Source organism: Diorhabda carinulata, chromosome 6 (assembly GCF_026250575.1).
Source record: "Diorhabda carinulata isolate Delta chromosome 6, icDioCari1.1, whole genome shotgun sequence".
Lineage (NCBI taxonomy): Eukaryota > Metazoa > Arthropoda > Insecta > Coleoptera > Chrysomelidae > Diorhabda > Diorhabda carinulata.
This window is the reverse complement of record NC_079465.1, coordinates 10,065,931-10,086,236: the sequence shown is the minus strand read 5'-3', so window position 1 is coordinate 10,086,236 and position 20,306 is coordinate 10,065,931. Positions and strand designations below refer to the sequence as shown.

Genomic DNA, 20,306 nt, shown 5'->3' with positions numbered 1-20,306 from the left:
ATAAGATTTTAAACGAAGCACAGTTTGAATAATTCTTGTAAGAATTAGTTTTGGCTTGATAGATTGTTTAGTTGGTTCAATTATTACTAAGTTGAACAATTTTTGTCAATTTTCTCGTTTTGTCATATGACCCACACTTAAATTATTTTTTTTTTACACAAAAAAACATGCTTTATTAAATACCTCGTTTTCTATTAAAAAAGGCATAACAAAGTTGACGTATTGTTTTTTTGACAAAAGAGGAGGAATAAAATAAACTGTTTGATGTGTTGTTACATTTTTTTTTAATTCGCATTGCATTGAAGCTCGAATTTTGTGCATTATTTTATTATAACCCTATATATCGTTTTCCATAAAAATATATGCCGGAGCTTCTTATCTTTTTCAGCTGGCGACTCAAAACATAAATATGTTAGAAGTCTGCGACGCTAAAATTATAGATATTGTTTGGTGACAATAAAATGAAAAATTTACAAAAAAGTTGTGATTTTTAAATTCTTCAATATCAAAAAACATTATTATTGAACTAAAATTAGATAATAGCAAAGAAATGAAAAAATGTAAATTAAAGTGAATTTCAAACATAGTTTAATCATTATTTCTCAAAAAAATTACCCCGGTCTGAGTAACATAACGTAGTGAAGGTCTTAAATCGTCGAAACAATACCTCATGCAAATCGCACATCCACCTCTGTCAACTACGCAACATCAAAAATGTTGAGGAAATGTTTTCCTAAAATTATCGTTTTAATTTCAAAGAGTAGAGGTCGCACGATGATGCTTAGCGTTATCTTCGATTACCGTAGTGTGGTACTCCATGAAATCGTTCCAGATAGTCAAACACTCAGTAAGGAATACTTCTTAGCCATTTGAAGCATCTATATGGAACAATTCGTTGTAAAAAATTGTATTTGTGGGAAGATAAGTGATATATTTTTCACTACGATAACGTGCCGTTATATTTCAACAAGACTGACTAATTTTTGGGCCAAAATCGGAACGAGAGTCATCACTCTGCCACCGTATTCGCCAGATTTGGCTTTTTTTTAACTCAAGAATCCGCTACCGAAAACGCCCTCATGAATCCATTGGAGCCATTAAAAGTAATTCCCCTAGGATACTGAAGGTCATTACAGCCGAGGCTAGTGTATGGAAAATTGGAATAAGCGTCTGATATTCTTGTCTTGACCCAAAAATAATGAAGAAATTATATTAAAATTCGTAAAAATTTTTCTTATTTGGTCTTTCCAGTTCAAATTAGATCACAATGATTTCTGTGTTTAGGTTTAAAAACAGGACAGTAGAAAAATCCTGCTTCACATAAGTAAGTAGTAGGTAACAGTCCCTTCTCCCTTTAATGTTCAGAATATGCTTTCCAGATAATTCTGACCAAAACTTTGTAAAATTCATTCCGACAAATCCTAATTTTATCATCCCGTCACCCTACTTCCAATGGACTCTAAACCAGCTCTTTTTCTGGATAAGGACATTTCGTGGAATATATCTTGCCACTTCACTAGGTTTCACTAAGATCTTTTAATATTAAGCTTAATGTAATGGTGATAACTGATAATTTGCAATATTTTCTTGTCATAATTTGGTTTCATTTTAAAAACATTATTTTTTCATATGTACCACTACCTTACAACCCTGAATGTACTGATTCAAATATATCTTAAATATGCATATTGCTCCATTCATTTGTTGGTGAAACAATGGTATTTCTTACCATTCAAAAATATTTCCATTTTATCTTCTTTCCTTCAGTTGATAACGAATAAATGCTGGTGATTGGACATTTACACGCACATATCCGGGAGTTTCAAAGCACAACCCTTAATAAATTTTAGAAATTTATTATACAAAATTCTAGATTCTAGACTCCTATATCCTATAACACTTTTTAGGCTTTCTGGTACTCTCTAATATCACTGCAATTTATAATTCTTAAATAATTCAATAAAAATTTGTGTGTGAAGCTCTTTACCTATCGCGCGTGAGACAGTGTAACTGTTGCTGTTGGCTTAGTAGCAATATGAACAGTGAATAGTGTGTTAGGTAATGGTATTTCAGACCAATGCTGACAGTCGGAGAAATCAGCATCGCCGGGGTACTACACACAACACAAGAAACTATAGTAGGAATTTATCTAGCTCCATGCCTTCGTAAGACCCAGTCAAGGACCAATAAGCCTCCCCTCAATATCCAAAAAGTCGATTGGAATCACTTCAGAAATGCCCGAATTAACCAAGAAAGGCTTGCCACTATCGTGGCTGCCCTCTGAGCACTTCTTCTTCTTCGCAGTAAATTACCTTGTTCACTTAGCACTTTTCGACTGGTTCAAGTAGGAATATGTTCGATTCGGAGACTATGAGCATTAGCACTTAATATGAAAGACAGATGCTTGACAGACTGCTGGGTGGATTCAAATTATATTTCGAAATTATCTGCTTCCATGTCATCAGTCATGAGTTATCGATAAACCTTTGAACACAGCTTCCTTACCGTTTGTGATGGTTGTATCAACTCCTGATGCTGATAACCACCTTTATTTCCAGCAGATATCCATGTCCTATTTAAATAGTGAATTTCTCGATTATATCTGTGGAATTCTTTCATTTCCTGCACCAAATGATTATTTCCTGTCTTTATACCAAAGCCATATTTCTCTCATGCTTATCACAGATAAAGTTAAGTTCCCGATGGGTTATCAACCCATTCGAAGTGAAATTCGTGAATTTTGGCCTTAGCCTTATCAATAAATGAGGCATTATACTAAAACAATCATTGCCTTTTTCGAAGCAGGTTTATCCTTTGCATTACCTTGACTCTTGTTGTTTCATGAGTGTGGTAATGGATCCAGGTTCCATCTACGACGCAAAAAATTCGCCTTATTTTGCTTAAACCATGCTTGAAAAATGTCCATTCCAATGCGTTTTGGGAAAATACCTAGCAAACTTGGAACCCAAAGCGTGAATAGCTCACGCATGCATAATTCTTAAGTCAATATATGCCAATAATTTTTTCTAGCTCTCGAAACTTAATCCCACAGTCATCCAGTACCATTTGGCGACCTTTTTTTATGATATCACTGATTGTCGGAGTTTTTGACCGTTCCGAAAACTCGTCATCGGTCAAGCTAGCCGACCTCGTTTGAATTCAACTAGCCAAAATTTTACAATCGTAAAATGATGGTCAGTCTTCATACTCAGTACTGAATACACTATTTACACTATCACTACACTAAACTGTCTGATGCGTATTTCTAAAATAAACTAAAACCTATTAACTTGACCTAACTGTTAATACTGAACTTTTCCAACAATGAATTTCTTTCGTCGAAAAAAAACAAAATTCCATCTAGCTACCACTTCGGTGGGAATTCTTACATTCATTCCTTAACTAATAAACTCTAGAGTATGCTGTAAGAAATAGACTCGTTCCTATTCAAACTATTCCTTCTTTTAACATCTCAATGCTCTTAAATACATCCAAAAATTTAGTGTTGGTTTCATTTTTCAACAATTTTACATTATTTATTTTTATTCTATTATTATGACAGACAGAGTGTGCATATTTTAAATGTGTTCATCAAATCGGATATTTTATCCTTGGAATTACCCATTAACGTTTTGCTTGATTTTTAAGCCAATTCCAAACTCACTTGAAAATACCTTCAAATCCTCTTGTAAAAACAGAATGTAATTGTACCAGAGCAAATTTTCTTTTTGTTATTTTGATTTTTCAAAAAGTTTATTACACAGAGAGATTTCTCAAACCTATGACGGTTAATCTATCTATCTACGATTCTATTATCATAATCGTTAATTACAGCCACATCTTTAATAAAAGTTCCTTTATTGTCCTACATAGTGTCTAGCTCCTGTTACATTTGTGTAAGCGTCTTATATTTCAAAAACAAATATTCAAACAACTCAATACTCATTTCTTTTATTTCCAGAATAATCTTGCAAATCTTGCAGAAATATATTTCCTATCTTATATTTATTAGTGCTGATATATTCAGGTTGACTTCATAAACTTCGTAATGAGCTTACAATGAAAATAATAAATCAATTGGTGGGATTTCTAGTATCGTGCAATTGAATAATTCCAATAAGTATCAGTTTCTATTTTTAGAATCCAAAATTATTAAAATATGATCTTGAAATAAAATACGATGTATTTTTTCAGTTTTTCAGAAAGCTTTTATCTCCACATATATTTAGAATTAGTATTTTATGTTGGGACACCGCGTATAAGGTAAAAAGGCTTTAAAAAAGTGAAACATTTAAATTTCTTACATATCTCTATTTCACAAACAATCATATAATTAAAAACTATGGTTACTTAAAAATAAATCACAGGCTGAAAATATTGTTAACTGTAAGCAGAATAACAAATTAATATATACATGAAATACAAAATTTCAAAAAAAAATAATATTTATAAGAAAAAAAACTAATAAGAAAAAAAATAACCAAAGAAAATGTAAAAACAAGACTATCAACTACAAATCACAGATGAGCTTCACTTTTTACTCAAAAATATAAGACACAAGCAACAATAACATATAAATCTGAAACCACACAAAAAAATATACTGTGTACAATACCTAAAGACATATACAAGTAGTTTGCTGTTGAAAACAAACAACTTAATGTAATACTACTATTTTAGGTCTAGTTAAAAAAAATCAGAAACAACAATTACATCAAAACTCTTCGAAGTAACGGAAACTGATTGGTTGAAATAGACACTCCAAGAGAACATAAGGAATGTGAATTTAAAAAACTAGCACAAATATTTTAAAAATATTGAATTAATTCTGTAAATACTATGAAACAATTCATTTAATTTATAAAATTAGATTGTCAATTTGAATTTTTAAATAATAAAATACAAAGAATCAATTTGAAGAAATCGAGAAAAAAAAATAAATTAAATCAACAAAAATGAATTAATATATCATACAATTGCTTGCAAAAATCAGTAACAAGTTCATCCAAAAAGTTTCTCGACCGTGTAACACGTCTTCTTACAATTGCATTGTTTGTGACGATGTACGCAAACTGGGACACAAGAACAAGAAATTCCACCGTGATCCTCTTCTTCAATTTCAAGTTCAGCAGAATCGCAAGAATCGGGAACTTCTGGTACTGGTAAACAGATCTGTTGGGGCTTGGGTTTAATTTCAATTTCCACGTTACCAGGAATGATTTTGCAGTCACATTTTTCTTCGTTGCAAGATGCACAACCACCTACTTGACCACATGCAACTCCACCACATCCACTTGCATAACCATATTGGCCACAACCGCAGTTAGTAGAAATGTCTTGGGAACCAACGCTAGCGGCACTGTCTGGGACAGTTATCAAGTTTGGTTTGGGAGCTATAAAATAAATAATTTTTTTAAAAAAAGGATTTTCTGAAAATATTGTAATGAATGAATAAAACCAGTATATATGGTAGTGTAGGCAACTAACATTACAATATACAGAATTTGAATAGCACAAAGATATAACTAATTTAAATTATACTATTCAACTGTAAAATCAAGTGAAAAAGATTATTGACTCGGAAAAGGTGGAAACAAATTAAAAACTGCAGCATAGAACCACTATGAATGATTTCTTCACCAATTAAATACAATATCAAAACCTTTTACTATAGGTAATATACAACAGAAAAGAGATCCACCATTTTTAGAATATAGAATGCATGAAAGAACTTACGAGTAGCAAGTCCATATCCAATTTCACCCAATGAGACGCTTCTAATTCCTGGTTGTAATTCGGCACCTGTAGCAGTACCTGCGTTGGCTTCTTCTTCTTCAAGAGCCAATAATTGTTCAGCTGCTTCTTCGGCTAAAGCAGCAGGGCTACTACTACTGGCAGTCGATTTTATTGGTTTCAATTCAACAACAGCTCCATTCAATTGGAAGATACCTTCTTCAGGTACATTAGCTTGTATGATCTATGAAATAAAGTGAACTTTTGAATAACATCGAATTTCTTTCCTAATGAGCTTTTAATGTCCGAAAAACTAGAATTCAAATAACTTAATTACTTAATATAAAATATTCACCTTCTTTGGAGGCAATTCAAGAGGCAATTTTCTAAAACCGAAGTTAAGTCTGTCCTCAACAGCAAACTGTCTTTGATTCGCTTCTCTGGCTAATTTAGTGGCAATATCCAAAGAAACTGCATCAGCTGGTGCAAAAGGACCAAAACCGTATGGTCCATAGGGACCTCCAGGGCCACCAGGAAAGCCAAATTTTCCTGATGCTCCAGCTGCTCCAGCGACTCCAGATAATCCATAGGCCCCAGATACTCCGAAAGCTCCATTTAGTCCAGTAATACCATTTCCATAACAAGGGCCAGCACCATTAAGAGACCCACAGCAAGTCTGAAACATTTATAATAGGTATTGGATGACGTGTTGAAGTGTTTTTAATATCCTATGAACCAAAAAATGGTACCAACAAGTCAAAGGTATCAATAAAATTATAAACATCAATTGGATTTAATTGGTTTTCGAAGTTTCTAAATCCTGAGTAGAAGTACTCATAGTTGAACTAGTCGGTCTCAACTCTATTGAATTTAAGCAACAATTTATTTATTCTGGCTGAGTCATTCATCTAATGTTTTAGGCCGTAGTAATAACTTTTGCTCATTTGTGAATAAATTTTTGTGAATGCTACGATATTTTATTGATCATACTCTCATTATCACAAAAATTTGAAACATTACTTTGAAGCGAATTACTGGAATAACTAAATGAAAATGGATAAAAGCTATGGAAATCTAAATCTATAGGAAACATAACAATTTAGTATTTGGTAAACTTACCTGTGCACAACCACATCCACATCCTGCGCCACATCCAGCGCCACATCCTACGCCATATCCTACTCCACCTCCTTGCCCATTTGCTTTGCATACAGGTTTTGGCAAAACAGCAGGCTTGACAATTGCTTTTTTAATTGCACTTGGATTGGGAACCACTTTGTTGAGATCAACGGCTACTAGTGGATTAAGAGTTGGTTTAGGTATATCATGAGGCCTCACAACCAATGGTACACAATCTTTTTCTATCAGCCCATCACTACCCCAATCAGAGTGAGAAACCTCTTCTCTTCCACAATCTTTATGAAGAGGAAACGGAAATCCGCACCCATGTCTTTGTTCATGACGTTCTTCGACGTATGAGCCAAAAGCACCATGACTGCAAGAGCTGCTACAGCTTAAGCAGCCCGCATTAGCCTAAAATAAACATTTTTAAATAATTTTTTGTTTGAATTCAGTACAGGGTCTATTCTTTCTATAAATTACTGATGATAATCCAAGAAAAATTGTGTTGAATTAGAGCTAGGATAAATTGATAGAAAATAAAACGATAACCATAGGTAGAAAATATATAAAATGGTCTACCATAACTATCAGATAAATAGATATTCGTAGATTCGAAATGGATGAAATTAAATAAAATAGAAGAACATCAAGTGATTTATATCAAATTAGATTGAACTTTGAAAACAAACACGTTTGATTCAATTTTATAATGTTTTAAACGATAACCTTCTCAAGTGAGTGAACTGGAAAACGGAAGCAATTCAAAGGCTTAGTCGATTCCAAACCTTAACATTGTCTCAGTACTCATGATAACCTCCTCGAAACAAAAAATACGCTATATTTGTTAGTGAATAAACCATCTATTTGGCCTTGGACAAACTTTTCATAATTAGATACAAAGTCATGTTACAAGAATATCCTCTCAAAATTGAGATCATATATTAGTAAAGTTAGACTACATGAGATTCAAACAAGTCGATAAAATCAAAATTAAATCAGATCATCAGAAGAGAACAGAAAATAGGTAAGATATTCTGAATAGATTCCTCCAATAAGATCCAATGCAATTTGATTTGTTTCAATGACTACCCATCTTAGTCTTCGAGAGCATTATTATCTATTATTATTTTAAAAATAATAGCACAAATTGAGCTCCCAATCGAGCACAAACGTACACAATTCTTCAAACGCATTTTTAAAATAGCCTTTTACGAGATCTGTGCGTCAAACACAGTTGCGTTTTCCCCTTGCCCTTTCAAACACTAGATAAATGTTTGAGCTTCATGAGGATTAAACACAAACCGTAGGATTGAGGTTATGTAGGCAGTTATTTCAAATTAATTTATATACACATTTGTTTTTAAAATTGATTTTCATGTTCTTCAAATCATTATTCTCTTACATTATTGGATGCAAAATAAACTCAAAAAATTTATTGTTACTCAATGAAGAAAACTATAAAATGGTCTAAGCTATACTATAATATAAAGTATAGTTATAAAGAAGTACTGCCATAGTATGTTTTAAAATTTCACATTTGATACAAAACTCACAGAGGGTTGTTCCAACTAATTCTTGTGTGCCAAACTCATGAGTGTCAAGCCCACGTTTCGTGCACAAAGTGCTTGATAAATTGGAAACCAACTATTATCACATAAAATATTTGATGAATATAACACTCGGAATATTATATAAGTTATAACTCCGTACTTAGTAATAAGATGGCTATTCAAAATACCTGAGTAAATTTAATGTATATCAGTGAAATATGAAAACGAAAGGACAAGAAATTTGAGAAATAAAAACCACGCAAAAAATAAAAAATTGAAAGCTAAGCTGTTAATTGGCATATATTTAGACTTACATGGTGTATAGCAAACACTAGTCCGATAAATAAGGCAAACCTCATCTTATCACTTATATCTATAACTATATAGACAAAAGTGAATATGATATAGTTACCAGGAAATTGATGCTTTTATATATTTTAAAATGTTTTTATTTTGATTAATAACGAGCAAGGTTATGGTTGTCGGAATTTACGTATTCAGTTTGGTAACATTATAATTAAATATTTTATACATATGTAATAAAAACGTAAATAAAGAAGTAATGCGGTTAATGACCTTTATTGCAAAAAATTACAATTGTATTTTATAAGTATGTAAGTATCATTCATCTCATATTCCTTATTACTACACTATATTGTCGTAAATTATTGTAATTTTTTAGAATTATGAAAACTTTAGGTACATGAGTTTTTTATTGCTGAATGCGGAATTAGAAAAATTTAGTGTCTCAATTTCTATATCAAATTCTATAAACGAATAGAATTCCACAATAAAAATAAAATTTGAAAAAACTGATAAAAGTTATAGTAAAAAACAGAAAATTATATAGCTTTAAGTAGGAAACGAATCGTTTATACTATAAATAGGTTGTTTTCAATTTTTGCAAAGTTCAGTTTATAATCTTGTGCTCGAATTTGATGTTACACATTATATAGTTGTTGTGCCTTAAACCTTTTATTTTCTAAAACTTATTAAAAAGATGCCTCGTCCAGCTTAGAATTCAAATATAAACATAACCTATGTTTGCATTTAACGTTTGCCGCTAAAGAAGACTTTAATCTGCTAAAATGAAACATTTCCTACTTTATCTTAAAGTTGAAATTAAATGGTCATTTAAGCTAAATGGCAATTATGAAACGCGCGACTTAATTTAATGGGAACTTCAAATTTAAAGCTTCCTTTAAATGTATTATGAAACCGTCTGTAAGAGTTTGTTGATATTGGAATGGTTTTCACATTATTGTCAGATATTTCGATTTTCTGCAAAAATAAAAACTTTTTCACGTCAAACATATCACCTTGATATACGTAATTGGCATGATAACGGAAATATAAAAATATGAGTACCTACTATATAAGTATAGTTTAAGATTCCTACGTCCCAATTTAAAAATGTCTTAATTCTAATTCTATGAAGAATACAATTGCTCAACTTTTTTTCATTCATTCTCTCTTTGTTTATTGACGAAGCGGTACGTTTTTATAATATGGAGTGCGATAAATATGAATTCCATGTAAGTATAGTTAACCCATTATTGAAAACGAAAGTTCAGAGCAGCCATAGTAGCAAGAAAATTAGGTGAAATTGAATGGGAAGTCACACTTTAAGAGTGGAGATTTGACGTTTGAAAACCGTTCGGCCTCAGGTCATCCACATTAGTAGGATATTGTGATTATAAAGGAAGCAGTAGATAACCAATCTAGAGCTAGCACTGATCGATTATCAGACTTTCTTGGACCTTCAATTCATACCATATTATTCAAAACTCTGATTATAGTACAAAGTTATTATCAAATAGTATAGAAAATGCTGGCTTTTCAAACACAGAGAAGCTAAGTCAGAGATATATCTAGGTATCTCATAACTAATGTCATTTCCCTATGCCTCCATTCAATTTTCACATTAGTATGAAGAGCAATAAATTTGAAATTCATGTATTGTTAAGACAAACAAAAAAAAAGGTCAAAGAAGCGGTGGCAGCAAGAAATGTATGTGAAATTGGAGGTTAATGTGCACCGCATTGGTTTAATCGTTTTAATAGTGGAGATTGGATACTTGAAGATCATGTGCGCTCAGATCATCCACTTACGTGAGATATTGAAGTTGCAAGGGAAGTCAAAGAAAACCTACCTAGTACCAATACTCGCCAATTAAGGGACGCCCTTGGATCTTCCAAGGATAATGTTCATCGCCATTCATAATGATTAGATAAGATCAATGAAAGTTGTCGAATAGTGGCCCACGAATTAACCGGATTCAAGCAAAACGTCAAGTTGAAGTGTGTGAACAGCTCCTTTATCTGTCGAAAGATTATCGTTTCATGGATTTACCTAAGCAGTCCGAACATGGAAAATCAGTGGTTAGACAAAGGACAATTACCAGAGCCCGTCGTAAACAGAGATCAGTCCGAGCGGAAAATCTTTTTATATATCAGGTGAAATTATGAAGATTTACTGTACTTCATTCCGGTTGGTCAAGCTATTAATGCTGAGGTATATAGTGGACAGCTGATGTGAATGTATAAAGTTTTGTCGGATTATTACCCAGGTTTAATTAACAGATAGCGGGTTCTCTTACAACAAGACACGCGGAATAAGATCGAAGAACTTGGTAGTATTGAACACCTACCACATCCAACATTAAGTTCCATCCTTGCACTTTCTAATTAATATTTATTTAGATCCATGAAATTCTTTCGTTGGAAAATATTTGAATCCACAAAATATGTTGGAAATACAGTACTATATTTTTTGCATCTAAGCCCAAAGAATGATTTTATCAAGGTCTCAAAGAATTTGCTAAACGTTTAGTTGAAACGTTAGTCGATGGGCTATACTTCCAATATTAATGCTCTCTTTCAACATTATTCAATAAACAAAGTAACATTGGACACTGATATTATTTATGAGATATAATATTCTGAATGTTCCGAAAGTAACGCCATATATTAGAATCCTTTCTACCCTAGTATACAAGTAGGTAAATACAATCAGCTGATTGGCCGTTTATTACAAGCGTTTATTAAGCTTATTTACATTAACGCACGAAACTGAAGTAATTAAAAGGTTTTTGTCAGTTGAGTTTCAAATTTGAAGTTTAGTTTCCACCGAAAACTATCCACGACATTCGATTTAAGATCCATAATCAGTTGATAGATTATATCTGATCCCGGATCATAGTTTCCGAAAACTCCTAATGTTCGTATGGCTCCCACCTAATCTAACTAAATAACTCATACATAATTGTTAGTTCTGTGGATTCAATTGCTTTGTGTTAGTTAAATTAGCCCTCAAATTGAAAGTTTACTGTCAATTATGTCAGAAAAAAATTAACCTCAATTATTACAAATACAGTAGTCTTTGATTATTACATACATTATTTTTAAAACGTAAATAATCGTAGGTATGATTGTTTTCAAACCATGAGTGAAACTCCAGAAAATTCGCCTGGAAGAAAAGCAATAGAAACCATGGGGATTATTCATAAAGATTTAGTGTTTAAAAAACCAATAGGAACAGCTAAGAAACGAAAAAAGAAAAAAATATTGAATGAAGAAACTTATGTTGAAGAAATAAGTAACATAATCCAGAGGGATTTCTTTCCAGATTTAGAAAAATTGAAAGCACAAACTGCATATTTAGATGCAATAGAATCAAATGACACTATAAAACTAAAGGAACTTTATGCAAAATATAGTGGCGGTATGCGTCCTCCAGAGAGAAGTAAGATATTTTTATGTAAGAATTAATCAGCTATACATTTGTACAAAATAAAATGAAATTTCAATATGCTAGACCTGAAATCTAACGCTAGGAACAATTTGCTTAACTTGTTCTTTAGAACACATAGTAAGCATATGCAATATAATACTTTCTTATTGTGTTTTACCTAATAAATATATTTATTTCAGTACCAAGTCCTGCTACATTTGAAACTCCTGCAAATATTCATAATACACAATTAGGAAGTGACTCTCCTCAAGAGAAAACTGAAGATATAATAGATATAGAAAAAGTGGAAAAATCTAAAGATAACAAATTAAGTCTAGACCAGTATTTAAATTCACATACTTCCCAAGACAATGAAAGTTTTGAAGAACTTCTTCAAGAATCTGAACAAAAACGTAGAGAGAAGTATTCATATTTATTTAACGAAGAAGAAAAGAGTGAACAACATCAGAAAAAGATTTTAACAGTACCTTCAATAGAGCAACAAGCACTACCAATGAAGAGAGAACTATGCTTGGATATGTGGGGGTATAAAAACCGAAATTATATTATGTATGTACCTGATGGAGTTGATCTAACGGATGAAGAAATCATAGAGTTTAACAAAAAAAGGCAAGAAATAGTTCATTCTAATACTAGACTTGCTATAAATCCATTTAATGAAGTACAGAGTGCTGAAACGATTAATGAATTAGCAAAATCTCAGGCAAAGGTAAATATCTTATTTATTATTAATAATTAACATTAAACTAACAAATTAAATTGCTTGTTGAAAGGCAATGAAATGGTACTTTTAGTTCATGCAGAAAATTAACTGTAAATTAAAATTAAACTAAGTGTTCGCTAACTTTTAACTTGTTAGGTCAGTCTGTATCTGTGGTATTGTTTTATTTACTATGTCCTTACTATATCCTGTTATGTAATAGGAAAGGCAATGTCTGAAAGTTAGCAATGTCCTTTAGAAAATAGAAAACTGATAAGACAGTGTCAGGAGCTTTCCACATTTGTATAACAAAAAGGACCCATACAGGGAATTTCTACTGGTTTACCAGTAATTCTTAATTTACTGCATAAGCCAAACAATTAAGTTAAGTTTAATGATCATTTTGATTTAGTCTTAATTTTGGCTGCATAAACCAAGCTTTAGTATTGATGCCCTTTTTTTAATTAATTTTTGTCTGGAGATAGATCTATTTATAAATGTTTAAACTATTATATCTTAAGGTAATGGTCATAAGCAAAATTAACATACTCAAATAATCGACTAATTTTTCATTATTGCTAAACTATAATGCATTTTTTACGGTTAGAAATCAGTGAATATTAATAAAAATTTTAATTTATAAAAGGAAGTTCCAATGAAAAATAAAACAAGAAAAATATCAATAATTCTATTTATTTAATAATTTTGTCCTCATTATTTCTTGTCAATTCTCATAATAATTGGTTTATGAAATAAAAAATATGATTCATAAATTAAAGTTCTAATTTTGTAAGCACTCAATTACGCATGGGTATGAGAAAAATCTGCTACAGACGGAAAAAACACTATAACATTTTTTTAAAAATGCGCTAAAAATGAAAGTAAAAAATGTTTGGAGGCATATTACCTGTATGAATTCACCATTGATAGTTTTAACATTTATTGCTTGTTACATACATTTGTCTTTTTTGCACCGATATATGATTTATGTAGATTGGAATATGTTTTTGTAACCAAACCCTCTTTGATTTTAGGTCTCTTCTAATTATAAATTAGTTTTTTAAAAACAAGTAAAAAATTTAAAGTTTACACTGTGTTCAATTAATGCCAGTGAATGTTTATTACTATCTGAATACATTCATATGGATAATGGCATCCATAAGCTATTCAACAAGTTTAATGTCAAAATTGGGGATTTGATAATAAGAATTTGACAAAAATAACCCATTATTCTATCAATATTTTTATTCTTTTTTCGCTGCAAATTGGCATTTTCTATTCTAGGTTTTAGATGGAAAAATCGGTGTTGATGGTAAGGAGCTCCAAAAATCTGACTCTCCTAATGTTGGCGGATATAGTTTTGTTCGAACTCCATCTCCATCACCCAGTTTGCTAGGAACACCATTAATGACATGGGGAGAAATTGAAGGAACTCCATTCAGATTAGATGGCAGTGATACTCCGTTACCAAAGTGAGTATGAAAATAAAATTGTAATTGAAGTATAAATGTATAAATAAAACATATTTCAGAAATACCACTGTAAAAATATTTTTGTTAATATTATAATTTGAATGTTTTTAAAACAGGTGCCGTATAAATTTCATATTGATTAAATGAGGTGCAAATCACATTGCTACTTGTTTTATGAATTTACCTAACAAGATTTCAGAATCTCATCCCCTTACTAAATTACAGATTATTTCAGTTCAAAAATTATGCTGAAATCAGGTCAAGTTATTACTCATTGTAGAAAAAACTTTTTCTATTTAATAAATTAAACTATACAATTTTTCGTTCATCTGCTAGATAGATAACAAACTGATTCTCCTTTATTTTAACATTAATATTATTGAAAAATATAATTTTGTTTGTGCTTAGAAAGTTTTTTATATGTTTATTTAGTATTATTAGTCTTTTTAAATATATATGTTTTTTTTAGATTAGATAATCACTTAATCACCATTCAACATACAAAAGTTTAAAATACTCTGTTAAATATTAGTCTTACCTAATGTTCCTTTTATTATTTGTGTCCTGGTGCTATTTTTAACCTTTTCACTACTAGTTTTACTGTATCAATATTTTTTGAAATCCATTAGAATGCGTTTATGGGACTATTTTAGTCAGTTGCAAAAGTGAGATATTCAAAAACTTGCAAGCACAGAAAATTCGTCTAGACCTACTAAAATGGGGCAAAGCCGGAAAAGCTTCATTGGCCCGACTATAGAAGGGCCTCTCAGTAAAAAGGTTTATAACTCTACTTGTAATAATACATTTAAATTAAATACAAATTATAATTAACTAATAATTATTACCCTTCACAGATATATAAATGTTTATCATGATTTTTCCCCAGAAATTCTAAGGTATCATTATAGATACCAAATTCTACCATTTTGTTTAATGATGCTGAAGTGGTTAATAGACTAAACATAGCTTCCGGTCTTTTAGAATTGTTTTATAGGTACTTATAACCCTCTCTCTTATCTTCTTTTATGTAATTCGGATGAAGTTGACTAGATAAGTTAAAGATGTAGTAACATTTTATTTTTAGGATGCAAGGACCAACGTTTAAAATGTCAGAACCTCCAAGAAGGGAACAAATTGCTTTAGCTTTAGCTGAGAAAGTCGGAGAAAAGAAGAATATAGAAAAGAAAAAAAATATTGATGCTCAAAGAAAACAATTTGCTACGTAAGTTTGTTATTATTCTCATAAGTTACAATTTATTTGATTAAAATTGATTAAGTTGTTAAAGAGAGTGTCAGTTGTTTGTTAAAAGGGAGATAATGAACTATTTGATAGAGGATATAATGTTAATCCATAAAACCTTTAGTAAACCACCTTAATCATATAAATTGAAGGTTTAAGAATCCAATAAGATCTAATGTAAAAAATGGCACGTTATAGAAATTTCGCCCTGTAGGATATCGCGCAAACCTTTTATTGGAACACCTACTGAAAATTCTTAATAGACACAGGATTCTGCAAGAATAAATCTAAAAAGCTACTAGTGAGAAATGCCAGCAAAATCGAATTCATTTTATTGTGGAATGACTTGAGAAAAAATTAATTTCATTGCCCCAGCTAAAAACCAGTAGTACATTAAGAAATTTTGCAATTAGAATAAAATAGCTCGCTTTAGAAAAATTTGTTGCTGATGTTGCCAAGAAATTAATTTTATGGCTTCAACCGATTGCTTAGAATCAACTTTTACTAATTTCATAGCTTTGAAAAATGTGTTTTGAGCTTATTTGGAATTTATTATTTCATAGAATAAGTATCAAAATAGAAACAAAAATCAACAAAGTTTTTGGAAAAAATACTAAAAAATTATATTGTAGGCAACTATTATAGTAATCTGCATGAACAACAAATTAAAGATAAATGTCAAAACTGATGAAAAATAATGTTAAGCTGGCAAATTTAGTTATTTAAAAAAAAACGTTGTTGATTTATTGTTTATAATCAGCTGCTAGATTTGTATACACTTATAAAAGCAAGATTATAAATAATTTCTAAGCCATTTTTTAATCTGCGAAGCTTGCAAATTTCTGAGGAATTTGTGAGGCAACAAAATTATTTCTTTTGTAACTAATTAGAAGAATATTCTTCTAGAAGTTATTAGATTTTGCTGACTTCTTACCGTTAGTTTTTCAGACCTTGAAAACATATTTCAATAATCTAACTAATCCATTCATTTCACCCTAGATAATATTATCATATATCATTCCTGTCATACATACACCAGTTTACTGGTGATCATAGTTTACAGAATTTGTAAACTGTTTTCAATGTTTCTGTTATAGTTTGGTAATTATAGGAACATGAAACAAATGAAAAAATAAATGCAAATCTCAATCTATAAAATGTCTGCCTTCTATTTGCTGACATCTAAATAGTCATTCCAATAATTGCGATTGTAGAGTTTATACTGTCTACTATAAATTTAGCTTTATCAGAAAAACAGTCTTATTACAAAAATTTTAGTCAGCGACATTTTGCATTATAGTATGACAAAATTCAAATATGTGATAAAAATAGACTGTTGGTTTGGTCATTATCAACTGCGATTTTATTTAGCCATTTTTATGATGATTCTTAATATGTTGTATTTCTTCAAACTACACTTTTTGTTACTGTGTTTGCATTTATGGAAGATTGTCAAATAAATCAGTTTACTTCATAGCTTCTTTTCCCACAGATGTAATCTCTCGTCTCCTAATTCTGTCCTGTTTGGCAACTGAGTTAAAATTAGATTTTAAAACTATAACCATAAATGATTTTTGAGGACCTCCTTGCTCCATAATTATTGGTAGAGTTATATTTCATAGTGTAATGAAATTGTACGTTCGGTGAGCCAGTGTGGTTTATTGGAACAATGTCGTCTCTTCCAACATTAACAAAAAACTTGATTTAATTAATTAATTGTTAGAACAAAAAACATTGAAATATATTTATCTTGTAAAAATATAGCAGTTATTATAGTCAGCCCCCAAATGCTATATAATTATGTGAAATTTTGGACTTATGTATCTGACCATCCATTCAAGGAAAAGGGGCCATAGAGTTGACGTTTGCTCTAGCAGATTTATACCAATTTTCTTAGCTAAAGCAGTTAGGATAAAGTGGATAGCATTTATTATTTATTTATGTTAGGATAGCATTTTTGAAATTGAAATTGATAAATAATAGCAACTTAACTTTCACACGCACATATAATCATAATCGCTTACTATTTTTCAATATACATACAAACATTCAAACTAATGAGACGATAATGTTTTTTCACTGTCTTTTTTTGTAGCTATATCAAAAAATAAAAAAGATATAAGTTGAAATTTAGAAAAAAATTGTTAACATTAGGGTAAACTAAAAGAATTGTAATTTTTAAACCTTGGATTTTCTTCATAAGTTTTCAATAATTTAAAATTCGTTATTTGAAGAATTTTGGAAACCACAAAAATGCTTCTTATGTTGTGTTTTTGATTTACTTTAAATTTTATGTGAATTCTGTTGATCTTTGTATAATTAGATGGCATGTTATGTTTTACAGACCTTCTCCCAGACCAAATACATCGGCAATTGATAGACTAGCCACTATGTCTCCAGCAGCTAGAAAATTAGCAACCTCAAGGCTTAAACTTGGAGTTAGTTCAGATTTGAGATCCATTTATTCACCAAGTCCAATTACTAAAAATAACAAAACTCCAGTTCCTTCCCCAAGAAGGTCTTCCACTCCATTGGTTAATGTAAGAAATAAGAAGACAACTACTGAAGTATCTACAGATGATTTACTGAAGATTCAATTACCTAAACGGAAAAAAGCAGCAGATTTCTTTTAGAATTTTTAGAATGATATTGAAGTTATTTGTATATATGTTGTATAATTAAATTAAGTAATAGTAAATGTGTTTTTAGTGAAAAGAAAGATTACGAAGAAAATTCTACAAGAAAAAAGGTATAACAATAAAAAAAAATGAACCATATTTTCATCAAAAGTAGATAATTTGTGAACTAAAGGAATGAATCAAATGTGACATTGAACATATAGAGAAGATATTGATAAAATCATAATTTTCATATTCTAATTCAGGCACAGCTGCATGCTTCTTCCTCGTTTTCATGTCCAGTCAGATCTCAAGTTGTTTATAGCTTTATCTCTTTCTCGATGTTCCAATACACCTGTGATGGAAAGGTGACATCATTAGCAACGTTTACAATGTAGGTATCGACCATTTGGTTAACATTATATGGAAGATGGATATAAAAGAACACAGGAAACAATAAATAACTGATAGGAATGAGGAATGAATTAAAGCCTTAGGCCATTGTAGAGATAAAAAAATAGGCTTTTGGGAATTTATTTTCAGAAATACTACAAAATAAATCGATATAACTGAAACGTTATTTAATAGTACATATCAGTGACAGCTTAAAATTATTCGAAACAAAAAACGCGATTAAAAAGCGAAAAATATTTTTATTTTAATGAAAGTCGGTATACAAGAGTTTTCAAGGTTGCTAATTATGAATCTATTGTTATATTATCAAAATTTATAATAGCGGACATAAATAAACAAAATGATTGGATTGGAACAAAAAATGGTTCATAAGGGTTTTTGAAATCGCAGATTATGAACTTAATATTATTTTTTCCAAATTTAAAATGGGGGATCGAAAATGGCAGTCAAAGTTCTAGATAATTGATTAAAACAATATATAAAGGTGTGTAAATATGATATATAAGGGTTTTGAAATTTTTTGAATATTAATATCAATGTTCAGGACGAATTTCACAGCTTTAATTATAGTCATTTTGCATTCTTCTTTTAAAAGTAATCCTTGCATTAGGAACTCCATACCAATAACTTCTACAAGCGATCTTTTCATCCATCACATAATGATATATAATATAATATAATAATGATAACGTAGTTATTGAATCGATAATTATTAGTTTGGTAGACGATCTGCTTTCTATGGAATGTTTGAGAGTAAGTGAATGACCAGGAAAATCATTTTTTGTAAAAACTCGACGACGATTTGTATTTTGTTCATAGTTCGATATTAAATCTTATAAATATTATTTCAAATAACTATTATGTGAACCTTGTTCAAAGATAATAACATCTGTTTCATTTTTAAACCTAAAAAATCGCATTTTGTATCTGAATAAATTATTTCATCACCAGAAGACAGAGCTATATATTTAATTAATGTTAAACAGAATAAAAGTTTTTTTTTGATGCAGGCAATCCACATTTCTCATGTACAATATGGTCTATATGTATGAAATTAATTCAATTTTAGCTTTATTATGTACTACATGAAAAAAACCTGAAACAGGTCGATTTTCATTGACAATTGACAATTTACAGTATGAAAATTTTATCCCACTCCAACACCCATATTAAATTTGTATTGAAATCAATTATGCACTTTAAATATGCAACGCCATATATTAGCTGGAATAAGTTCAAGGGAAAATATTGCTCTTTTCAAGAAAAATCTAAGTCATATGTGACCTTAGCTCATATTGGTACATAGAAATCATAACTAAAAAAGTATATAAGATGTATTATTAAATAAGAGGGTTAATAAATTTTGTTTGAATAACGGTACACCCTGTATACGATAATATTTGCAAAAATTTTAATTCCCCATTCAACAAGACTATTGAGAATAATTTTTTCATATTTCCAAATTCAATAAAGAAACAGTGTTTAATATTTGCCCAATATTAAATCGCTAAATTATACTATCAAACTTGAGAAACCTAGTAGTACTCGTAGATTTTGAAACTATTGCATGCCAAGAATCTGAATATATGGACGCAAAACGCAACCATACTGCTGAAGTATTCTGAGAGAAATTGTAACCTTAATTCCCCGGCAGGAGACTCTTCCTCAGGACTCTTCCGGCCTGGGTTAAAGTATATAAATAAC

At 30.5% G+C, this 20,306-nt stretch overlaps 2 protein-coding genes across 3 annotated transcripts; one reads left to right on the top strand and one right to left on the bottom strand.

Annotated features, from left to right (window-relative positions):
- Positions 1–4,296: 4,296 nt before the first annotated feature.
- LOC130895144 (uncharacterized) lies at positions 4,297–8,904 on the bottom strand. Its single transcript, XM_057802314.1, has 5 exons — positions 8,720–8,904; positions 6,853–7,266; positions 6,089–6,409; positions 5,737–5,977; positions 4,297–5,393 (listed from the first exon to the last, which is right to left on the bottom strand). Exons 1-5 carry the CDS (start codon positions 8,762–8,764, stop codon positions 5,002–5,004), a joined length of 1,413 nt encoding a protein of 470 aa, XP_057658297.1. The 5' UTR covers positions 8,765–8,904; the 3' UTR covers positions 4,297–5,001.
- Positions 8,905–8,987: 83 nt separating this feature from the next.
- Positions 8,988–18,268, top strand: LOC130894903 (splicing factor ESS-2 homolog). Of its 2 annotated transcripts, none has more exons than XM_057801938.1 (6): positions 8,988–9,019; positions 11,830–12,149; positions 12,338–12,867; positions 14,143–14,330; positions 15,415–15,552; positions 17,915–18,268. In XM_057801938.1, coding segments are annotated over exons 1-6 (1,467 nt in total). In that variant the 5' UTR covers positions 8,988–9,017; the 3' UTR covers positions 18,204–18,268. The 2 variants fall into 2 exon arrangements, with proteins under 2 accessions (XP_057657921.1, XP_057657920.1); XM_057801937.1 differs by lacking the exon at positions 8,988–9,019 and adding an exon at positions 9,865–9,940.
- Positions 18,269–20,306: the final 2,038 nt, after the last annotated feature.

Excerpts from the sequence above, each read along its gene's own strand:
- LOC130894903 (XM_057801937.1), top strand. Across the intron at positions 12,868-14,142 it reads TAGCAAAATCTCAGGCAAAG|GTTTTAGATGGAAAAATCGG; the intron begins GTAAATATCTTA and ends TTTCTATTCTAG. Across the intron at positions 14,331-15,414 it reads AGTGATACTCCGTTACCAAA|GATGCAAGGACCAACGTTTA; the intron begins GTGAGTATGAAA and ends TTTTATTTTTAG.
- LOC130895144 (XM_057802314.1), bottom strand. The coding sequence starts at position 8,764 with ATGAGGTTTGCCTTATTTATCGGACTAGTGTTTGCTATACACCAT. Across the intron at positions 7,267-8,719 it reads TAGTGTTTGCTATACACCAT|GCTAATGCGGGCTGCTTAAG; the intron begins GTAAGTCTAAAT and ends TGTTTATTTTAG. Across the intron at positions 6,410-6,852 it reads GTGGATGTGGTTGTGCACAG|ACTTGCTGTGGGTCTCTTAA; the intron begins GTAAGTTTACCA and ends TAAATGTTTCAG.